The sequence below is a fragment of the Myotis lucifugus genome, unplaced genomic scaffold (assembly GCF_000147115.1).
Source record: "Myotis lucifugus unplaced genomic scaffold, Myoluc2.0 scaffold_297, whole genome shotgun sequence".
NCBI lineage: Eukaryota > Metazoa > Chordata > Mammalia > Chiroptera > Vespertilionidae > Myotis > Myotis lucifugus.
Window position 1 is genome coordinate 516,824 of NW_005871345.1, and position 18,845 is coordinate 535,668.

General features: G+C 46.1%; 1 protein-coding gene across 1 annotated transcript in view; it reads left to right on the plus strand.

The window, feature by feature from the left end:
- The first annotated feature begins 1,670 nt into the window (after positions 1–1,670).
- The window catches only part of CUNH14orf93 (chromosome unknown C14orf93 homolog), a 20,235-nt gene continuing 3,060 nt past the window's right edge, over positions 1,671–18,845 (plus strand). The window contains 6 exon segments of the mRNA XM_014465480.2: positions 1,671–1,743; positions 10,466–11,435; positions 11,438–11,487; positions 13,579–13,899; positions 18,028–18,089; positions 18,318–18,543. Coding sequence (XP_014320966.1) covers positions 10,895–11,435; positions 11,438–11,487; positions 13,579–13,899; positions 18,028–18,089; positions 18,318–18,543 — 1,200 coding nt within the window. The 5' untranslated portion in view covers positions 1,671–1,743; positions 10,466–10,894.

Below are 18,845 nucleotides of genomic sequence, written 5' to 3' on the forward strand. Positions count from 1 at the left end.
CCAAATTCATGTCTTAGCCAGGAAAAAAAAAAATCACTCATTTAATTATAAATTGCTTTTTTCCCCACCAGTGTTTACTAAATGTCTACAATTATGCCAGCTGGTGCAGTAAGAATGAAAAAAAAAAAGATTCTGAATGGAAAAAGAAGTTTAAAAGATATGATCTCTGATTTCCAACCACTCACTAGTGTGAAATTACTAAATATGTAAACAATGAAGGTCGAGTTCAGTGCTGCTTCCCTGAGTAAGCATGCAGCTCATGCTGAGAGGAGAACAGAGAAGGAAGGGGTCCGTGTTGACTCAAACAGGTGAAGAATGGATAAAAACTGACTAGTCAGAGGAGAGGCAGCCATTATTCCAGGCACAGGAGACCACCTGGGCAAAGGAATAAGAATAAGGGGTGAAAAGGTGAGAGCCGCCAAAACCGGTTTGGCTCAGTGGATAGAGCGTCGGCCTGCGGACTGAAGGGTCCCAGGTTCGATTCCGGTCAAGGGCATGTACCTGGGTTGCGGGCACATCCCCAGTGGGGGATGTGCAGGAGGCAGCTGATCGATGTTTCTCTCTCATCGATGTTTCTAACTATCTCTCTCCCTCCTTTCTCTATGTGAAAAATCAATAAAATATATTTTAAAAAAAGAAAAGGTGAGAGCCGTGGGAACTCAGAACGAGCAGGGCATGGGGTCAGAATACGGGGCGTGAGTCCAGGCACAGCCCTGGCCGCTGGCCGCTGGTGGGGGCCTCGCCCGGTGCACCGAGAGGCGGTCCGCTTCCCAGGCAGGGCACACAGCAGGGCGGAGGTCTGATCCCTGGTCTGGGCGCACACGGGAGGCCACCGATCCTCTCTCCCCTCAAATCAATGAAACCACCTCCTCCGCCGGCCGTGCGCTTGGCGGTGTCACCTCCACCCAAAAAGCCAGGCCACCAGCTGGTTCCCAGGCTGGGCTGCGGGATCCCCAGGAGGGGCGAGCAGGAGGCAGCCGATCAATGCTTCTCTATCCCTCTCCCTTACTCTCTAAAATCAATAAAAACATATTTACAAAACAAACATAGTCTCGGGTGAGGATTAAAAAAAAAAAAAATCCAGGTACCAGCAACCAGGACAGAAGGTCAAGAGAAGCCATTTTATTCAGGTCCCTACGAATGTAGTCAGTCAAACAGAGGAAACTGGGGAGTCAGGATGAGCAAAATCACCTCCAAAAGTGTAGCCTGCTTTCACCTGAGGAATGTTGTGTGGATGTTCACTTAAAGCGGGAGTGTCGAGCAGCAGACGAGCCCGGAGACATTCCCGCTGGAAACCTTGAGCTCGGCCCCACCGACCAGTCCTCGTCCCTAACCCCAGGCCGGAACTTCCCTGCCTAGTTGACCGAGTTTAGCAAATGGCCAGGAGCGACTCGCTCACGGGGGCATTTCTATGCACCAGGGCCTCTTCGCGCTGAGAAACCGGATGGGGAAGGGCGCGGGGCGGGCTGGAAAGTAAAAGGAAGGGGAGAGAGGCCCAGTGGATAGCGAGAGCGGCCCCGGGCCCGGGGGAGGGTGTTGGGGTCGGGGGTCGGGCGGCCCTCAAGGGGCCCCATTGGGCCGGCGCCTCCGGCGCGCGTGTGCTCGCGGGCGGGGGCGGCCCGCGGCCCGCGGCCGGCGGCGGCCAATCCGGGCGGGCGTCCGGGGGGCGGGGCTTGCCGGCTCGGGCGCCGCGAGTCCTCCTTTTTGCACACACACGAATACAAAGAGCCATACGACCTTCGGGTATCCTTTTTCCATTTTCCTCGCCCTCTTGACTCTGTGTGTGCGTTCAACATTTTTAAAAATAGAGGTCTGTGGCAGTGCCGGGGTGAGGAAACTGTGGCTCAGGGCAATTTGCGCTTTCCCCCCCGTTTCTTTTTCTGTCTCTCTTCCTCTTTCTTTTTTCCTCGTCCAGGTTTTAAATATACCAAGAAGTTGAGAAGCAGGATGGTCGTGTACAACTGTTTCCAGTCAAATTTATAGAGATTTTTTTTTTCTTTTTGCTATCACATTTTAAGAACTGGTAAATTTTTATGGTCGAGGGATTTAAAAAATGTGGCTGCTCGGGAAGTATCGATTTCGTGTTTTTAAGCGGGCTGAAGGGATCATGTAAATTTCTGCCACGGGCAGTGTCGCAGGCAGCGGAGATGGACGACTCCACGGGGCTGTTTGCGTGCGTTTTACACTCTCACGCAGAACCAAAAACAAGTGGCTTGACTGTGGCAACTGTCCAAGGCCAATAGGTTAAAAGTGTTTGGATATTAGCATTTCCCCGGGGAGCGGGTCTAAGCCCTTCTTACAGCGTGTCTTACATTTTCATGTGTACGTGTGTATTTCATGAAGCAAGTAATTTCCTAAAGGTTTATCTGGGGGCTTTGTGCTTTGTGTCTGTGTACAGCGTGTGTATACATGCCGCGTTAGGTTTTGTGTTCAAAAGCGATCGCCTTTGGTTTTTATGTGTGCAAAGCAGCCCCTAGGGTGTGCATTTCTTTTCTGATGCGTTCCCAAATGTGATCAAAACAGGGTTTTGTGTGCAAATTATAGAGTTTAGAAGAATTCCTACACTAGGTAGCCTATACTCAAGCACTTTCATTCTGTGTGCACTTACTGTATTTTCCTGCTCCTCTTCTAAAGGATCAGATGGGTGAATAATTAAATAATTGCCAGGAAGTATACAGTCCGTTTGGCAAACGAGGGTAGGCAATCGATCGAATCTGTGGTTCAAAGCCCTTTTTAGGGACTGTTTTGCCTAAGTGGATTTGCTTTTTATTGTCTCTGTTCTTAAGTGTACAGCTGTGTACATTTTGGCATTTATGTGTGGGTTGGTTGGTGTGTTCAAGAAGGGAAGTTCTCTCTTGGCTTTTTGACAACATTGTCGTTTATATGTTGAGATTTGTTTGAAAAGCCCCGCAGCTGGCAGAGGATCAGGAAAATGATCCAGTCAAATCCAGTTCTGGAAAACTGTCCGTGGTGGCGGGTGGGGCGGGGTAGGGGTCGGAGGAGGCAGAGGCACATGATAAATAGAAGGGAGGGGAAATGCTTTTTTATCCCGTCGCGTTTCTGGAATAAAAAGTCAGCTCACGTCTAAGTTACAGAGAAAAGTGTGAACTAAAGGACAACAAGCTTAGAGCAGAGCCTCCAGTCATTTGAGCTGCATTCTCATTTCATTCTGCCGCAGAGCCACGGCCTCCTATCAGGAGCCGGAGGAGAGTGTTTATGTTCGGCCCCGTGTCGGCAGGTGGGAGCGGAAGCACCGACGGACGTGGGGGGACAGGGAGAAACCGGAACGTCGGCGCGCGGGGCGCGGCAGCCCCCGGAGGATGATGAGGACCCACCTCAAGGTCAAGCTCCATGACTGCGGGTGACGACGGTATTAGTTCCCATCCCTCACCCACGGCCCTAGTTCCAACAGTAACGGAGACACTAAGCAACCACGGCGATGACATTATTTGTGCAGATCCCGACATCCATGATCAGGAACGTGGCCCTGTGGGGGCTCTCTGCCTTTCTTACCTGAACTGAATGTCTTTTTATTCCCCGACAGTGCAGGCCAGGTCAGTGCTCAATAAATATTCTCAGACGTGGGTCATCCTGCAGGATTAGACCTGCAGGACTGTGAGGTCTCGTCGGTTCTAGCGGCGGGTAGTGGTGGCCGTGCCGGACGTTTCCAGTGGGGTTTCTCGCGTTTTCATCCCCGCCGCAGCACTGCGGCCATCACACTCACCTTCGCCTCACTTTTGAGATTCCCAGAAAAGGGGGGCTCTGCCTGGCGGGGACACAGCCCAGGCCCCGGCTCGCGGCTGCTTGCTTTTACCAGGACCCCAGGCTCATAGCCTATATCCTTGCTTTGAGTTTCTTTCTTTGTAAGAAAGATAACTCCTCTCACGAATATATCGTGGCTTGTTCTCCTACCAAAGCAAAGCAAAGCTGAGCTGAGGTGATGTTGTGTGGGAATCCGCGAGGCCCCTCGAGGTGAAAGCGTCTTTAAACTACAAGGAACTGCCATTGGCTAGTGATGGAAAGATCTGTGACCAAGGCCGGCAGGACCGAAAGCCTTCCACCGCCAAAGGTGTGAAGCCGATTTGTGTGTAGGGGGGTCTATTTGTGGCCACTGTGTTTATAATGTTGTACACGCAGCTTTGTAAGAGAAAAGCGAGGAAATGGAAAAAAAAAAAAAAAGCTAAAGATGGCGCCTGACCGGCCTTGAAAAAGCCTGCAGTCGTGTCCCTCCCTGAGGGGGCCCCTCCCTTCCCTGCTCGTTGAGTGACTGTGGGTTGGAGCCAGTAGCGTCCCTGGCTCGGCTCCCCCCACACTCTGACTGCCAATCAGAGGGAGCCAGAGGACAGGCGGGGCGGGGCCTCCCCGGGTGCGCGCGCTGGCCGGGTACACGGGCGCCGCGGTCTCCCTCAGCCGCTGGCGTGCGGATCTGGCAGCGCTGAGTCAGCGGGCTGGGCCGGCGGGGCGGGCGCACGTGGTGGGACACCGCGGGGCTGCGTCGCGGGGCCACAGCGGGAATTCCGGGGCCTCCCTCAACTGGAGTCCGCAGAGCTTTCGTGGCCGCGTAGTCTACCCCCGGTATCCCAGCTAGATCCCGAGCGGCTCGGGCCAGCCTTTCCCGGGAATCACCGCTTTCCCGGGACTCCCAGGGCTGGGCTCAGGCCGGGTCGCCCTGTCCCCTGTGGCTTCGGAGGCAGTGCCTGAGCTCCTCGCTGCGGCCACCCTGCCTGTAGCTCAGTGGTTATCAACCTTCTGGCCCTTTAAATACAGTTCATGTTGTGACCCCCAACCATAAAATTATTTTCGTTGCTACTTCATAACTGTAATGTTGCTACTGTTATGAATCATAATGTAAATATCGGATATGCAGGATGGTCTTAGGCGATCCCTGTAAAGTTCGACCCTCAAAGGGGTCGCGACCCACAGGTTGAGAACCGCTGCTGGGCTCTTCGGTAATAGTTCTGTCCCTGGTGCCCACCTTAACTAATATTTAATCAACTAACATTTGCCGAGGGCTTTCTGGGCACATGATATAGCTTTAGTTTTTTTATTTTTTAGTTTCTCCAGAAGTGCAGGATGAATTCTTTACTATCAGGCACATTTATGTAAAAAGCTTAAGCCGGAAAATTTAATTTTACCAAGTAGCATGTTAGCACATGTAAATAAAAACTGCTACACTGAGTTAAAAACTCATACCATTCCACAATTATACTCAGAACTTTTTTGATTAGGTGAAATCCTTTTCATTCTACCTGATTCTGCCTTCTAGGTCTACATCTCCCTTTTTTAACCCCTAAAAGTGAGGTCTTATATATATTTTTTTTTTTGCAGGACAGTAGTATTTTATGGTATTTGCTTATCTACTTTTGTGTGATAAAGAGCTCATTTCTTTTTTTTTAAATATATTTTTATTGATTTCAGAGAGGAAGGGAGAGGAAGAGAGAGATAGAAACATCACTCATGAGAGAGAATCTTTGATTGGCCACCTTCTGCATTCTCCCCACTGGGGATCGATCCAGCAACTCAGGCATGTGTCCTTGACGGGAATCGAACCTGGGACCTTTCAGTCCACAGGCCGATACTCTATCCACTGAACCAAACCAGCCAGGGCAAGAGCTCATTTCTGATAGAAGTAGGTTTCCAGAGGACTTTTAACAAGTGAGCCATTTTGCATCTTCAAGTGGAGGAGCTGGGCTGACCACAGCAGGAGCTTTAAGTGGCATTTTCCTTTTTTATTTCTTAAAATGAAAATTATGGCATGAATTGCTATGCTTTTAGTAATCACATTTAAGGAAGTCCATTGCTAGCATGACCCTGAATGAGTCAAGGGCCCATTATAAAACATATATCATCTGAATGATACCATATCATACACATCTAGTAGTGAAAAAAACTTTTATTTTTCATAGTTTGGAGGTGAACTCAGTCGTGCAGAAAATTCAAACTCAAAATGGGTAGAAAGCAAGCAAGGGAGCTGCCAAGAGTGTGATATATTTAGTTCTAACAAAAATACATGTGACTTGGGAAGAAAGGGATAGTTAAGATTATGGACAGTCTCACCCTGAACTATCTAAAGAAGATGAGTTTTCTTTCTTTTTTTATCCAAATATTTGTGAGGAAAATATCAAAATTATTGAAATGTACATTTCTTTTTTAACTATATTTTTTGATTGATTTCAGATAGAGAGGAAGAGAGAGACGAGAGAGAATCATTAATCGGCTGCCTCCTACACATCCCACACTGGGGATTGAGCCCATAACCCGGGCATGTGCCCTGACCAGAATCGAACTGCCCCCTCCTGGTCCATAGGTCGATGCTCTACCACTGAGTCATGTGGGCTGGGCTGCTTTGTTCTTTAGACATTCCCATTCTCACATACACTGTTAGTTCCTTGCATATAGGGATTTTGTCTTCCCTTCAAGTACTTAGAAGCGATAATCCATTTTGGTGACTCATTCTTTAGCATGTTATTATATATAAAGAATTTTTAGAAAAATCTCTATTTTTAAAAAATGTTCATTTTTTGTAATGGGAACACATGTAGCTAATGAAATTAGTGTTTTTTTTAAATATATTTTTATTGATTTCAGAGAGGGATAGGGAGATAGAAACATCAGTGATGACAGAGAATCATTGATCGGCTGCCTCCTGCACGCCCCCTACTGAGGACCCAGCCGGCAACCTGGGCATGTGTCCTTGACCGGACTCAAACCCGGGACCCCTCAGTCTGCAAGCCAATGCTCTATCCACTGAGCCAAACCAGCTAGGGCTAGTGGTTTGTTTTTAATCACTATCCGGCATTTATCTAGCTAGTAAATGTTATAATGTGAAATATTCCTTTATTCCCTGCTGACCCAGTTTCTTTCCTTGTCCTTTCATTTCAGTGTCTTAGAGTTTATGTGGGAGACTATTGCAGGAAGCAGAGAAATTAAGTCAACAATAATATTTATGGAAATAAAAAAGAGTAATTTGAATTCCCATTGTGCTACAGTGCACTGTACTTAATTCAAGAAAACACCCATTTGTTGTCCTGAATCTGACATTCTAAAATGGACATAGTATGTTAATACACAAAATAGAAAAGCACAAAAAAATTGAGGAACAAAGAGAATTCACAATAGGAAAATATATTTATTATTAACTCAGTTTAATAATATGCAAGTAAAGTTGAATATTATGCTTAGTTGAAAGCCATTTACTATAGTAAATAAATTGCAAATACTCCGTTTTCTTAATTATCTTTCTGATTTGCACAATAGAAAGTTTCATACCTATAAATGCATCTTTGTAGACTTTAATTTATTCTTAGACATTTTAGACTAAATTTAGGGGAAATTCCTCAAATTCCATTTCAAGCCATTGCATTGTTTTGTGTGTGTTTTTAAGATTAGGAAATCAGGATGGGTGTCCAGGGTGGGAACACAAATGTTTCAGGAATAGTCATAATATCATCCAGCTGCTATTGTGGAGCACTGCCCGTGTACCAGCGCTCTGTAGATGCCAGACTCTGTAGATGCCTGACTCTGTAGATAATCTTAACAAAAGCACTCAAAGTAGGCAGGGATGAGAACTCTGGGCTCAGAAAAAAAAGTGATAATTTGCCCAAATTCACACAGCTCTTAAGTGAAGCAGCAGGATAAGTACCTCCCCTCCCCTCCATTTTGAAAAATTTCCAGCTCAGTGCTGTTTGGGAAAGATAACCTGGGAAAGACGGTTTAAAGGGGAGGGAAGGCTCAAGGCAGACAGCATGTTGGCAAGGTAAGGACCTCATGCAGGTGGGATAAAGGCCTCTTGCAAGAAAGAGTGTTTGGGGCAAGAGTATAGCAGTCATCAGTTTGTCCCCACCAGTGTCCCAATTTGATGCATCTTTTAAAATTATATATATATATATATATGTGTGTGTGTGTGTGTGTGTGTATAGATTTCAGAGAGGAAGGGAGAGGGAAACATCAATGATGAGAGAGAATCATTGATTGGCTGCCTCCTGCACGCCCCCTACTGGGAATATGTCCCGAAACCTGGGCATGTGCCCTTGACCAGAATCGAACCCAGGACCCTTTAGTCCGCAGGCCGATGCTCTATCCACTGAGCCAAATCGGCTGGGACAGATGCATCTTAATTTCTGATTTTATAAATACTGAACCTAACTGACAAGCATTAGTATGTTGCCATCTACATAACTTTCTTTTTCTTACAATGCCCATGTTTCAGACTAAATTCCTTGCATGATGTTGGTTAGAAAAATGAAAAACCCTACAGGAGCAGTTTATGCCCTTATTTAGAAGGAAAAGGAGCTAGAAATGATTCATCCATAGAATTGACATGGAATCACTTAGTGCTTTCCTTTAACCTTTAGTTTAATTTGGCTTTAACCTTTCATTTTAGGCTTAGTTGTGCCTTCCAGTGGCTAATGACAGAGAGGCTATAATGGATTTGAGTTCAGCTCTTGCAAGTGAATATCTGGCACAGAAAAGCATTTCTTTTTTAAGATTTCAAATGCTTCAGAGAATAACAGTTTTATTTCATTTTTTATTGATTTTAGAGTGAGGAAGAGGAGAGAGAGAGGGAGGGAGAGAGAGAAACATTGATGTGTGAGAGAAACATGGATCAGTTGCCTTCTGTACGCACTCTAATCGGGTATCGAACCCACAACCTGGGTGTGTGCCCTGACCAGGAATCAAACCCGCCACCTTTTAGTGGACAATGCTCCAACCTACTGAGACACACCGGCCAGGGCAGAAAAGCACTTCTTGATATAAAGGGTGGAAAGAACAAGTTAAAGACCATTCTTGCCCAGCTGGTGTTGCTCAGTGGTTGAGCATCAACCTATGAACCAGGAAGGAGGTCATGATTCGATTCCCAGTCAGAGCACATGCCTGGGTTGTGGGCTCAATCCCCCGTGGGGGGCGTGCAGGAGGCAGCTACCAATGATTCTCTCTCATCATTGATATTTCTATCTCTCCCTTCCTCTCTGAAGTCAATTAAAAATATATTTTTAAATAACTATTCTTTAATAATAACCAAATGTAATGAAAATGTATTGTCAGGTTTAGACTTTAGTACCTCAGAGGCATTGATATTACCTGTTTCTGAAATGAGATTGCTGATTCCAAAAAAAAAATCCCAAACAAAACAAAAGCTAAACAAAAAATTTCAATATGCCATAATTTTTCCTAACCGCCTCCTCTGCTTTTAATTGTGAAGTTATCATTTACAGGGTAAGATAGAAATGTATGTCTTGAGGAAATTGCAAACATACTTAAGATTTTGTCACTTGGGGATCTCCAGGCAGAGGATTCTTTTTTCTATAATCAAGTATCATTTAGAAGATGACAGTATGAAATTCCTGTGAGTGTTCTCAGTGGTACAAACCAACCCTCCCACACCTTTTTTCTCTCTCTCTCCTGGAGTAGTTTAGTTGCTTAACTACAGTAATTCAAAAGAGAGGCAGTTTGGTTTATCATTGATATTCTGGTTTCTCCTTTCATAGGCACTGGTCATGTGGGCAGTGGCAGCACTTAGCTATTTAGGCATTCCAGTTGAGCTGTGCCTCTCCCTTAAGGAGCATGTGAAGTGGAGATGAGGGCCCCAGGAGTGATCTCTCTGGGCTACAGGCTGAAGATTCGGGACAGTCAGTTTCCTTTGCAGAGGTGGAGGCCCAGGTGTACAACACAGCAAGGGACTCTGCAGCCCTGGTTTACTGCAGCTGATCCAGCGTTTCCTTTCTCTCCCCTCCCCCTCCCCAAAGCATTCATGATATGATAGTGTGAGGTCAGTGACATATTGAGGGCTGCAGTGATCAGCATATTTCTTTCTTTCTTTCTTTTTAATCCTCACCCGAGGATTTTTTCCATTGATTTTTTTTTTTCTTTTTAGAGATCGTGGAGGGGAGAGGGTGGAGGCGGGGGTGGGGGTGGGGTGGGAGGGGAGAGAGAGAGAGAAACGTCGATGTGAGAGAGACACATGGATTGATTACTTCCCACATGTGCCCCGACCAGGGCCTGGGATCAAGCTTGCCACCAAGGTACATGTCCTTGACTGGGAATAGAACCCAAGACCCTTCGGTTCGTGGTCTGATGCTCTGACCACTGAGCAAAACCAGCCAGGGCAGCATATTTCTTATTTAGGAGTCTTCCTCTGAATGCATCTGTATGAAAATTATGGAGAGGACAGAATTATGATGCTTTATGTCAACAGAAAGTGGTATCAGTTCAGAAAAATAAACACTAGGTTGAAAATAGATCACTGGATCCTGCTGTCTTCCTCTGACCTTGAAAAAGAAATGTAACTTCTTCACATTGTCTCTTCTCTGGACCTGGTGTAACATGTGTTCCCTAGAGCTGCCCTATGGATGAGATAACCTATGTGAAATGTTCTGAACTCCTTAAGGCATGATGTCAAAGCAATAAAGTGCAATATTGTTATTACCGATCGACATTTTCTTCCTTAATCTTCTCATCTTTTCAGATCCTGGTGGGTTTTTTCCAGTCCCCTCTCTGCTCCTTAGGTTGGAGTGGTAGGGGTTCCATGCTTGGGTGCAGGAAAAATGCCTTCTACCCTCTGAAACTGTGTTCATCGGGAAAGCCTTTGTAGGCACCACCCTTTCGGTAAAGGATGAATGTGACACCCAGTGTGTTGTGCTAGGGGAGCACAGGATCTGAGGACAGAAGAAGGCCCCCCTCTCTCTGAAGGACGAGGAGAAGCAACCATGAACTGTGTGCTCCTTCACAGAACACACAGCCTGGTGCCCAGGCTCCTCTGATCATCCTCCACGAGAAAGAAAAGTGAATCCAAAGCGGCCAGGGTCTCCTACAAACTCGTGAAGTCCAGTCGGCTGGGGACACCTCTTGGAGCAGTCCAGCAGTGTGCGCGTGGTGGTTCCTTATTCCGTCAGCCATGTCCTTCAGTGCCACCATTCTCTTCTCCCCTCCCAGTGGCAGTGAGGCCAGATGCTGCTGCTGTGCCTGTAAGAGTGAGACTAGTGGGGGCAACACAGGCTCTCAGAGTGGGAATCCTCCTCCCAGCACCCCTATCACAGTGACCGGACATGGCCTGGCGGTTCACAGTTCGGAGCAGCTCCTGCATATTATCTACCAGCGGGTGGATAAGGCAGTGGGTCTGGCTGAGGCTGCTCTGGGTCTTGCCAGGGCCAACAATGAATTGCTAAAACGTCTCCAGGAGGAAGTGGGTGAGTTGAGGCAAGGCCAGGTGTCCACCCCTGATGAAGACGGGGACAGCCAGGCACATGGTTCCCCACTTGAGGAGCCTGGGTCTCTCAAGGAGAGTCCCGGGGGGGCCTGCAGGACCGTGTCTGCCGTGGAAGAGGAGGGTGACGGCGTGGGCAGCGATGTGCAGGTGGTGATCGAGCAGCAGCTGGGAGCAGCCTTGGCTGTAGGGCCTGGCCCTTTGGGCTTCCCAGCTGCTCAGAGAGATGTGCGGCTCCCGGATGCACCCTGGCTGCCTGTGAGGGGGCCCCAGTGCTCAATCCCGTGAGTATATTGCTGCCGAGCAGAACACGAGTGTTGTTGCTTCTTAGTGCTTTTCCTGGCCTTTTCCTTTTTTCTTTCTGTATTTCCCCCCCTTCAACATTTCTTTTGTTGGTACGTGTGATAAAATAGAAACAATACCAAGTTTCCTTTGTCTTCAGGGTTAATCAGCACTCCTGTTTCTTCCTGAACCATAGTCTCTGTGGCAGTAGGTCATTTCTGGTGTGTGTGGTGATGGGGTGCCCTTCCCTCCCTCTCAGTAGCTGTGCGGCACCTTCTCCCCCACAGCTGTCTCAGCTGCTCCATGCTCTGTGCCTCTCCTGGCGAGAATGCCTGCCATGCACAGACGGCTCATTTATATTTTATCACGGGCCCTCTGCTTGCCAAGAGGAATTCAGTACAGAGAGATGGGAATGAGAGGGGAGAGAGGCAGAAGTAGAAAGAGAGATAGAAGGAAAAAGTGAGAGGGGAAGGACAAAGATAATAGACGATGAGGGAAAGAGGAAGGTGGAAATGAAGGGTTGAGGAAGGAGAAAAAGTGAAAAAAGAGCACAGTAAAGAAAGGTGAATCTAAATGGAAAGAGAATTTATGCTAGAAGAATATGAGGTAAGGTGGGAAGAATGTAGAGGAAGGGAAATAAAATGAGGAAAAGAAGCGGGTCACTAAGAGTAAGAGAATAGGTAAGGAGAGGGGGAGGCAAGCGAGCACGTTTGTGAGTAGGCAAAGACACTGAAGTGCTTCGTGCTATTTCAGTTTCTTTACTGCTCAAGGCCATATGAGCAGGCAAATCCTGGCTGAGGAAAGTGAAAACTGCAGAATGTCACCCATGGAAGTATGAGAAGGAGATGGGGCAACTGTAGAGATCATAGAGATGGGAAAATATGTGCTGCCACTTGAGAGACCGCGGGAGGCCTGTCAACTCCCCCACCAGGTTCTTCCTCTACCCTTTCCCTTTCCCTTCTCCTTCTTCTCCCCGCCAAGACAAGGCCCAGACAGCCAGCAAGAGTTGAGGAGGGCACACAGGTGGATGGAAGGGATGCTATGCCCAGTCCATCTGTGGGCCTGAGAAAGGAATGTATAACCCCTCCTCCAGTGCACCTTGCAGCTGGTCACTGCTCCCCAAAGGCCTAGCTATGTGGGTGGGTGACAGCTACTACTGCTGTCCCCAGGCTGTGCCTGGCCAGGACTGTCAGTGGTTTGGGGCTGCAGGAGGAGGAATTGGGAAGGTGGTAGGAAGCAGGAGGGTACCAGGCCAGGCAATACCCTGAGCTGTGGTTCCTTCAGGCAGGGAAGGCTTCCAAGCCGACAGGATGGAATTACATTTCCCAGCGCAAAAAGCAGCTCACAGGTCTATAAATCTCAGCCTCCTCCCCCACTTCTTTCTGTGTCCCCCACCCCCACTTTCACTGTTTAGTTTTCTTGGCTGCAGAAATCCTCCCTCCTTCTTCCCTCTTTCCCTTCCTCCCTCCTTCCTTTCCCTGCCCTGTATGTCCTTGAATGAGGGCACAGGCAGGCAAGTAGATGTCAAGGCAGTGAGAGTTGGATGTGACCAAGGCAGGGTGAAGGTGAGGGCACAGACTGGCCCCACAAAGGAATTGGGGGGGAGGGGGATTGGTGCCAGCCTCTCTAGAAATTTCAGACTCTGTATCTCCCTCCTTTGCTCCCATTTTTTCTCCCGTTTTCCTCTCTATTATTATTACCATTTTATTTTCTTGTTCCTTCTCTTGGTTTTCCTTTCTTGTCATCACTTCCTCCCCCAATCCCTTTTAGACAAAACACTTACCTAGCTACAGTTCTTATGCCCAAGAGCAAATCATAAGTGACCCCTCACAGATAGAGCATCAGAAACATGCCTTATCCTTGTAATCAGTCCTATGGTAATGATCCAACATGAGAAGCCCTGCACACACAGAAATATTTGCCCAACACTCTTATTGGAGGCCCAGAGAAACAAGCCATTGACCATTAAAGACTGTGCTAGATTCCCCCCCTGCTTTCCACTCTCTGTTCATTATCCTTGGCCAAAGATTGATGGTTAACAAGGTTCCCCTCAGCCTGGCTGGCTAATAGGCTATTCTTTTTTATGTTCTTAGCTGGTGGATGATTATGTGGCCTCTGAGGGTGCAGTACAGCGGGTGCTGGTCTCTGCTTATGCCAAGCAGCTCTCACCAGCCACACAACTGGCTATCCAGCGGGCAACTTCAGAGACAGGGCCAGAAAATGGAGTCAAGCTGCCACTGCCTCGCCCCGAGGACATGCTCAGTGCTGCTGCTGCGCTGGAAGGTGCCTTGGAAGAGGCAGGCCCAGGGGGAGCTGGGGAGCTGACACACTCTCTAGGGTTTACTGCTTCCCCCTGCAGGACCAGAGGGAGTGGGCAGAAGAACTCCAGGCGCAAGCGGGATCTGGTTCTCTCTGTGAGTGAGCTCCGTTTCTATGAACTTTTCTTCAGATGGAAAGATAAATGAAGAGTACAGTGTGGGTGGATTTTAAAATTCCCATATTGAATGCATGGTGTCCTGAATCTTACTGGAGTGGGAGGGGCAAGAAGGAGATTGTTCCAGAGCTCTAGGGTTAGGCAGTCCCCCACCTATCAATGGTACTTTTAAAAAATATAATTTTTTTTTATTGATTTCAGAGAGGAAGGAGAGGGAGGGAGAGAGAGAAACATCAATGATGAGAGAGGGTCATTGATTGGCTGCCTCCTGCACGTAACCCGTGCCCCGACTGGAATCGAATGGTGACCTCCTGGTTCATGGGTCAACATTCAACCATTGAGCCACACCAGCTGGGCTCAATGGAACTTTTTTAAGGCTTTTCCAGATAAATTGATATCTTCCATTTAAAAGTGGGGGCATCCTGGCTAGTGTGGCGCAGTGGTTGAGCCTCAACTATGAAATAGGAGGTCACAGTTTGACTCCCGGTCAGGGCACATTCTCGGGTTGTGGGATCAATCCCCAGTATGGGGCAGGCAGGAGGCAGCCGATCAATGATTCTCTCTCATTATTGATGTTTCTGTCTCTCTCTCATTCTCCCTTCCTCTCTGAAATCAATAAAAATATATATATTTTTAAAAATAAAAGAAATAAAAAGGGGGGCATATATCACATCTCCCAGGGATCTAATAATCCTAATGGGAAGTCTTTAAGGGATGGAGCAGTTTGGCCACTGAAGGGTGGCACTGGAAACTGCCTGCAAATGACCAGTGTGGGGGTAAGCAGCGGGGGGCCCTTTGGGCAGAAAGGGCAGAGTGTCCTGAGATGGTCCCAAACCTGAAGAGGCAGAGGCCCATTAGGCACTAAGCTCAGTTGTAAAAGTTTGGGGAGTTTAGTGAGTCTGAGAGCTCTTGGCAGAAAAGGTACTGACCTGATCCATTTCTTTCTAAAGCCGCGGTATGGCTTCAAGCCCTAGGAGCATGGTTCAGCATCCTACAGTGCACAGCTATCGGGCCTAAAATGTCAGTAGGGCCAAGGTTGAGAAATCTGTTCTAAGGTGACCATAGTCCTTTGGATCTGTGTCCAAAAACATCTTTCTGATAACCATGGGGGTGTTCTTTAGCCATATAATGTTCATATTGACTATAATGGGTTTCCACGCCCTGGATAATGGCTAATGAAGTAACTGGAGAGTTCCGGTTAGGAGTGGAGATCACCACTCACATCCAACCAAAGTCTTACCACAATATATAGTATTGCCCATATCTTCTTGTTAGTCTTAGCAAAGATTGAAAACAATTAACACCTCCTTTATTTACATTACTTCTTTCTTCCTTTTCCTTTTCCTAAGAGATCCTACCTTATTCTCCCTTTCATTTGATTTGTTTTTACATTGAGGGATTTTCCATGGGAAGGAAGACACCATAATCAGTTTTAAGTGGTTTCTAACCCTCATTTCAAATCTTGGTTATGTTCGGGGATATCTGCTCACTTATCAAGAATAGGGAATGAGTATAATTTCTTTGTCATGGATTTCTGACCCAAGAGGTCCACTTTTGCTGCCAGGGATAGAAATGGAGGCATTTCAAGGGATTTCCCCAAACTTCATAGTGTTTATAAGTTATGAGTAAATGTATGATAATTCTAATTTGCATAAAATGAGGATTTTTTTTCCCCTGTCACTTCCATTACTCTCCTGCCTCCAGTTAGAGGTTTGGTGTCGAGGCCTGGCTTCTCCCTGCCCTTTGGAGAGCCTGGTGGAACAGCAGACCTTCTGGGGGTGCAGTATGCTCACTCATTACAGTACTTGCAAAGTACTGATATAGAGGACCAGTCAGGGAAGTTTGCTGCCCATCCCAGAAGACGATTTAAAATGTCCTTGTGCCAGACTGGGTTTACAGGGAGAGAGATAGTTGCAGATCTTCACTATTCTGTGGATTGCTTCTAGGGATCCAAAAGAACCAAACCAGAACTCTTAATTCCTTGGAATATTGTACATCCCAGCCACCCCTTGTGGAAAGCCATTTATTTTTAGCCAGCAGCCTTTACATAAGTTTTAATACTATTGTCTAGAATATTTTCCCTTTCCACTTCAAGCCTGGTTTTTTATCAGCTCATCTCTTCCAAGCCACTTGAATTGGAAACTAGGTAACTTTTTTTTTCTTCCTTCTTTTGCAATTCTTTCAATTTCTTTATGAAGCATTCTCACATCTCCCTGTGATTCCTTAAGTTTGGACTTCTAAGAGGTAAAATAACTCTATCAAATATGAAGCTAGTATAATAGTCTTTTTCATAGAGTGGAGATCATAGCCACAAAGAATTAACAGTAATTTCCTAACTTGATATGGTCAATCAGCCATAGAGGTAGAAGGGTAAATTGGGCATTTCTGAATATGAAATTGAACTTTTGAGGTCAGGATATGAGTCCATCAACTCAGAACTGGGTAACATCCATTAACTGTGAGAGCTTCGGATGAAAATATAATCAGAAAAACAGAACTAAATTTAATAGGAAGAAATTTAAAATCCTACATTAAAATTTTTTAAAAATCTGCCGAAACCGGTTTGGCTCAGTGGATAGAGCGTCGGCCTGTGGACTGAAAGGTCCCAGGTTCGATTCCGGTCAAGGGCACGTACCTGGGTTGCGGGCACATCCCCAGTGGGAGATGTGCAGGAGGCAGCTGGTCGATGTTTCTCTCTCATCGATGTTTCTGACTCTCTATCTCTCTCCCTTCCTCTCTGTAAAAAATCAATAAAAAAAAATATATTAAAAAATAAATAAATAAAATTTTTTAAAAATCTGCAGAATGGTAGAGATAGTTAATCCATGTGAAAAATGAACTTGACTACAGGTTCACTGTGAATGAATGCTATGACACTGTGAGTAGGGATGGGGTTGCTAAGAAAAGTAACACCATCTTGGGTTTCATTCCTAGAAGGGTAGAGTTCCACTTGGGGAAGTAATGCTCCCTTTGGCCAGACCTCAACTGATGAGTTAGATTTGGTTCCAAGTGCCACGTTGTAAGAGAGAGACTAGCAAACCAAAGATCCTCATAGTTTCATGACAAGTCTGTCTGGGAACTCTGTCACGAGGAATGGCTGAAGGATGTGGGGTATTTAGACTGGGTAAGAGAAGACTTTGGGGGTTCATGAAAGCTGTCTTCAAATATTTCAGGTGCTATTATGGTCAAAATGGGTCAGATTTTGGAGCATCTAAGGCAGAATTTTTTAATAGAAATGTTCAACCGTAGAATAAGCCAATTCAAAAACTAGTGAGGACCCGTCATTAAAGGTGTATAAGCAAAGCTGAAAGACAGCCTGTTTAATGATGTGAAAGGGACCTTTCCACTTCACATTTCTATTATTCTAGGTTTGTGTTTTTCAGACCATGGTGTGGGTACCCCTGAAATTTGTGGTAATGTACAAAGGTTTATACCTGGAACATTTTCCTGGATCATCAATTTTACTAGAAAAATTTGGAAGATATTTTTAAAAGTATATTTTTATTGAGAGGAAGAGAGGGAGAGAGAGAAACATCCATGATGAGAGAGAATCATTGATCAGCTGCTTCCTGCACGCCCCGCCCCCCTTTACTGGGGATTGAGTCCACAACCAGGCATGTGCCTTGACTGGGAATCGAACCGTGACCTCTTGGTTCATAGGTTGATGCTCAACCACTGAGCTACACCAGACAGATATTTTTGTATTAAAAGAAATACAGATATATTGTGAAGAAATTTTTAAAAATTGCAAGAGTAGGTGGCTTCAAGAAATTTCCCCTTATAGTAGCCCTGATGTGTATCTGTTCTCTCCTTGCTATTGGGAGTATGTTTGTGGAAATGTCTGAGACCCTCTGCTCTAGTGATCATATTCCTTAGGAGCAGAAGCAAGGCCAGGGATGATCTTGGAGTCTTCACACAAATTAATTGAAGGGGAGGGCATTAGAAATACTAACTTGGATAGGTTCTCTGGCTAAGAAAGGACATTGACAGAAAGATAGAGAGAAAGGTAGAGAACTGTATGGGGACAATGCATAGGAACCAGAGGAGGGTTTCATCATATCCACCCCTGGTTTGATTCTGTGTTTGTTTATTTGTTTGTTTCCCCTAGAAATTGGTCCACAATGTGCACAACCACATCACCAATGACAAGAGATTCAATGGGTCTGAAAGGTATGATCCACTTGAGGGAAAGTCACAGCATACTTTGCCAAGGAAGGGAAGCTGAGGGGGCTGCTCTAATATAACAACGAGGCTAAGGCTTTGGATACACAATTGCCTCTTATATCCTGTTTTCGGCCATGGAGGAATTTATCACAAAGTTGATTAGTGCTGGGAATCTCTGTTTGTCTAGTTTCAAAAATGCTGATTGCTTTATTCACTCTCTTCTCTTTGTGGCAGCATCAAATCCTCTTGGAATATTTCAGTAGTGAAGTTCCTTCTGGAAAAGCTCAAGCAGGAGCTGGTGACCAGTCCCCACAATTACACGGATAAGGAACTGAAAGGTGAGAAAAACCAAGTGAACTCCCATCTCATCCTTCCTCCCTGTTCCTGGGCAAAGGGGAAGAGGCATAGTAGAGATGATTTAGGTGATTTGAAAATAGTGGGCTTAAAAAAATTATTTTTGGTTTCTTCTCATCTACAATATTCACAGGATTGCTTCTAACAGCCTTTTTATTCCCCTACTCTGTCTGAAATGAAAATGGGAGAAGGGAAGGGCTAGAACACCATTATGCATGATATTTATACAGGCCTGAATCTACAGTGTTATGAAAAGGAGATCAGAATGCAGGCCAGCCTTTTGTCCCTGAGTTTAATGTCCTGGGCTTTCTATTTTCCTTGCTCTTCTGTTATTTAGAAAATTCTCGAAAAATCATCTACTTGAGAACACTTCTGCTGAAGAAACTTCTAGGGGTATCGAGGACATGT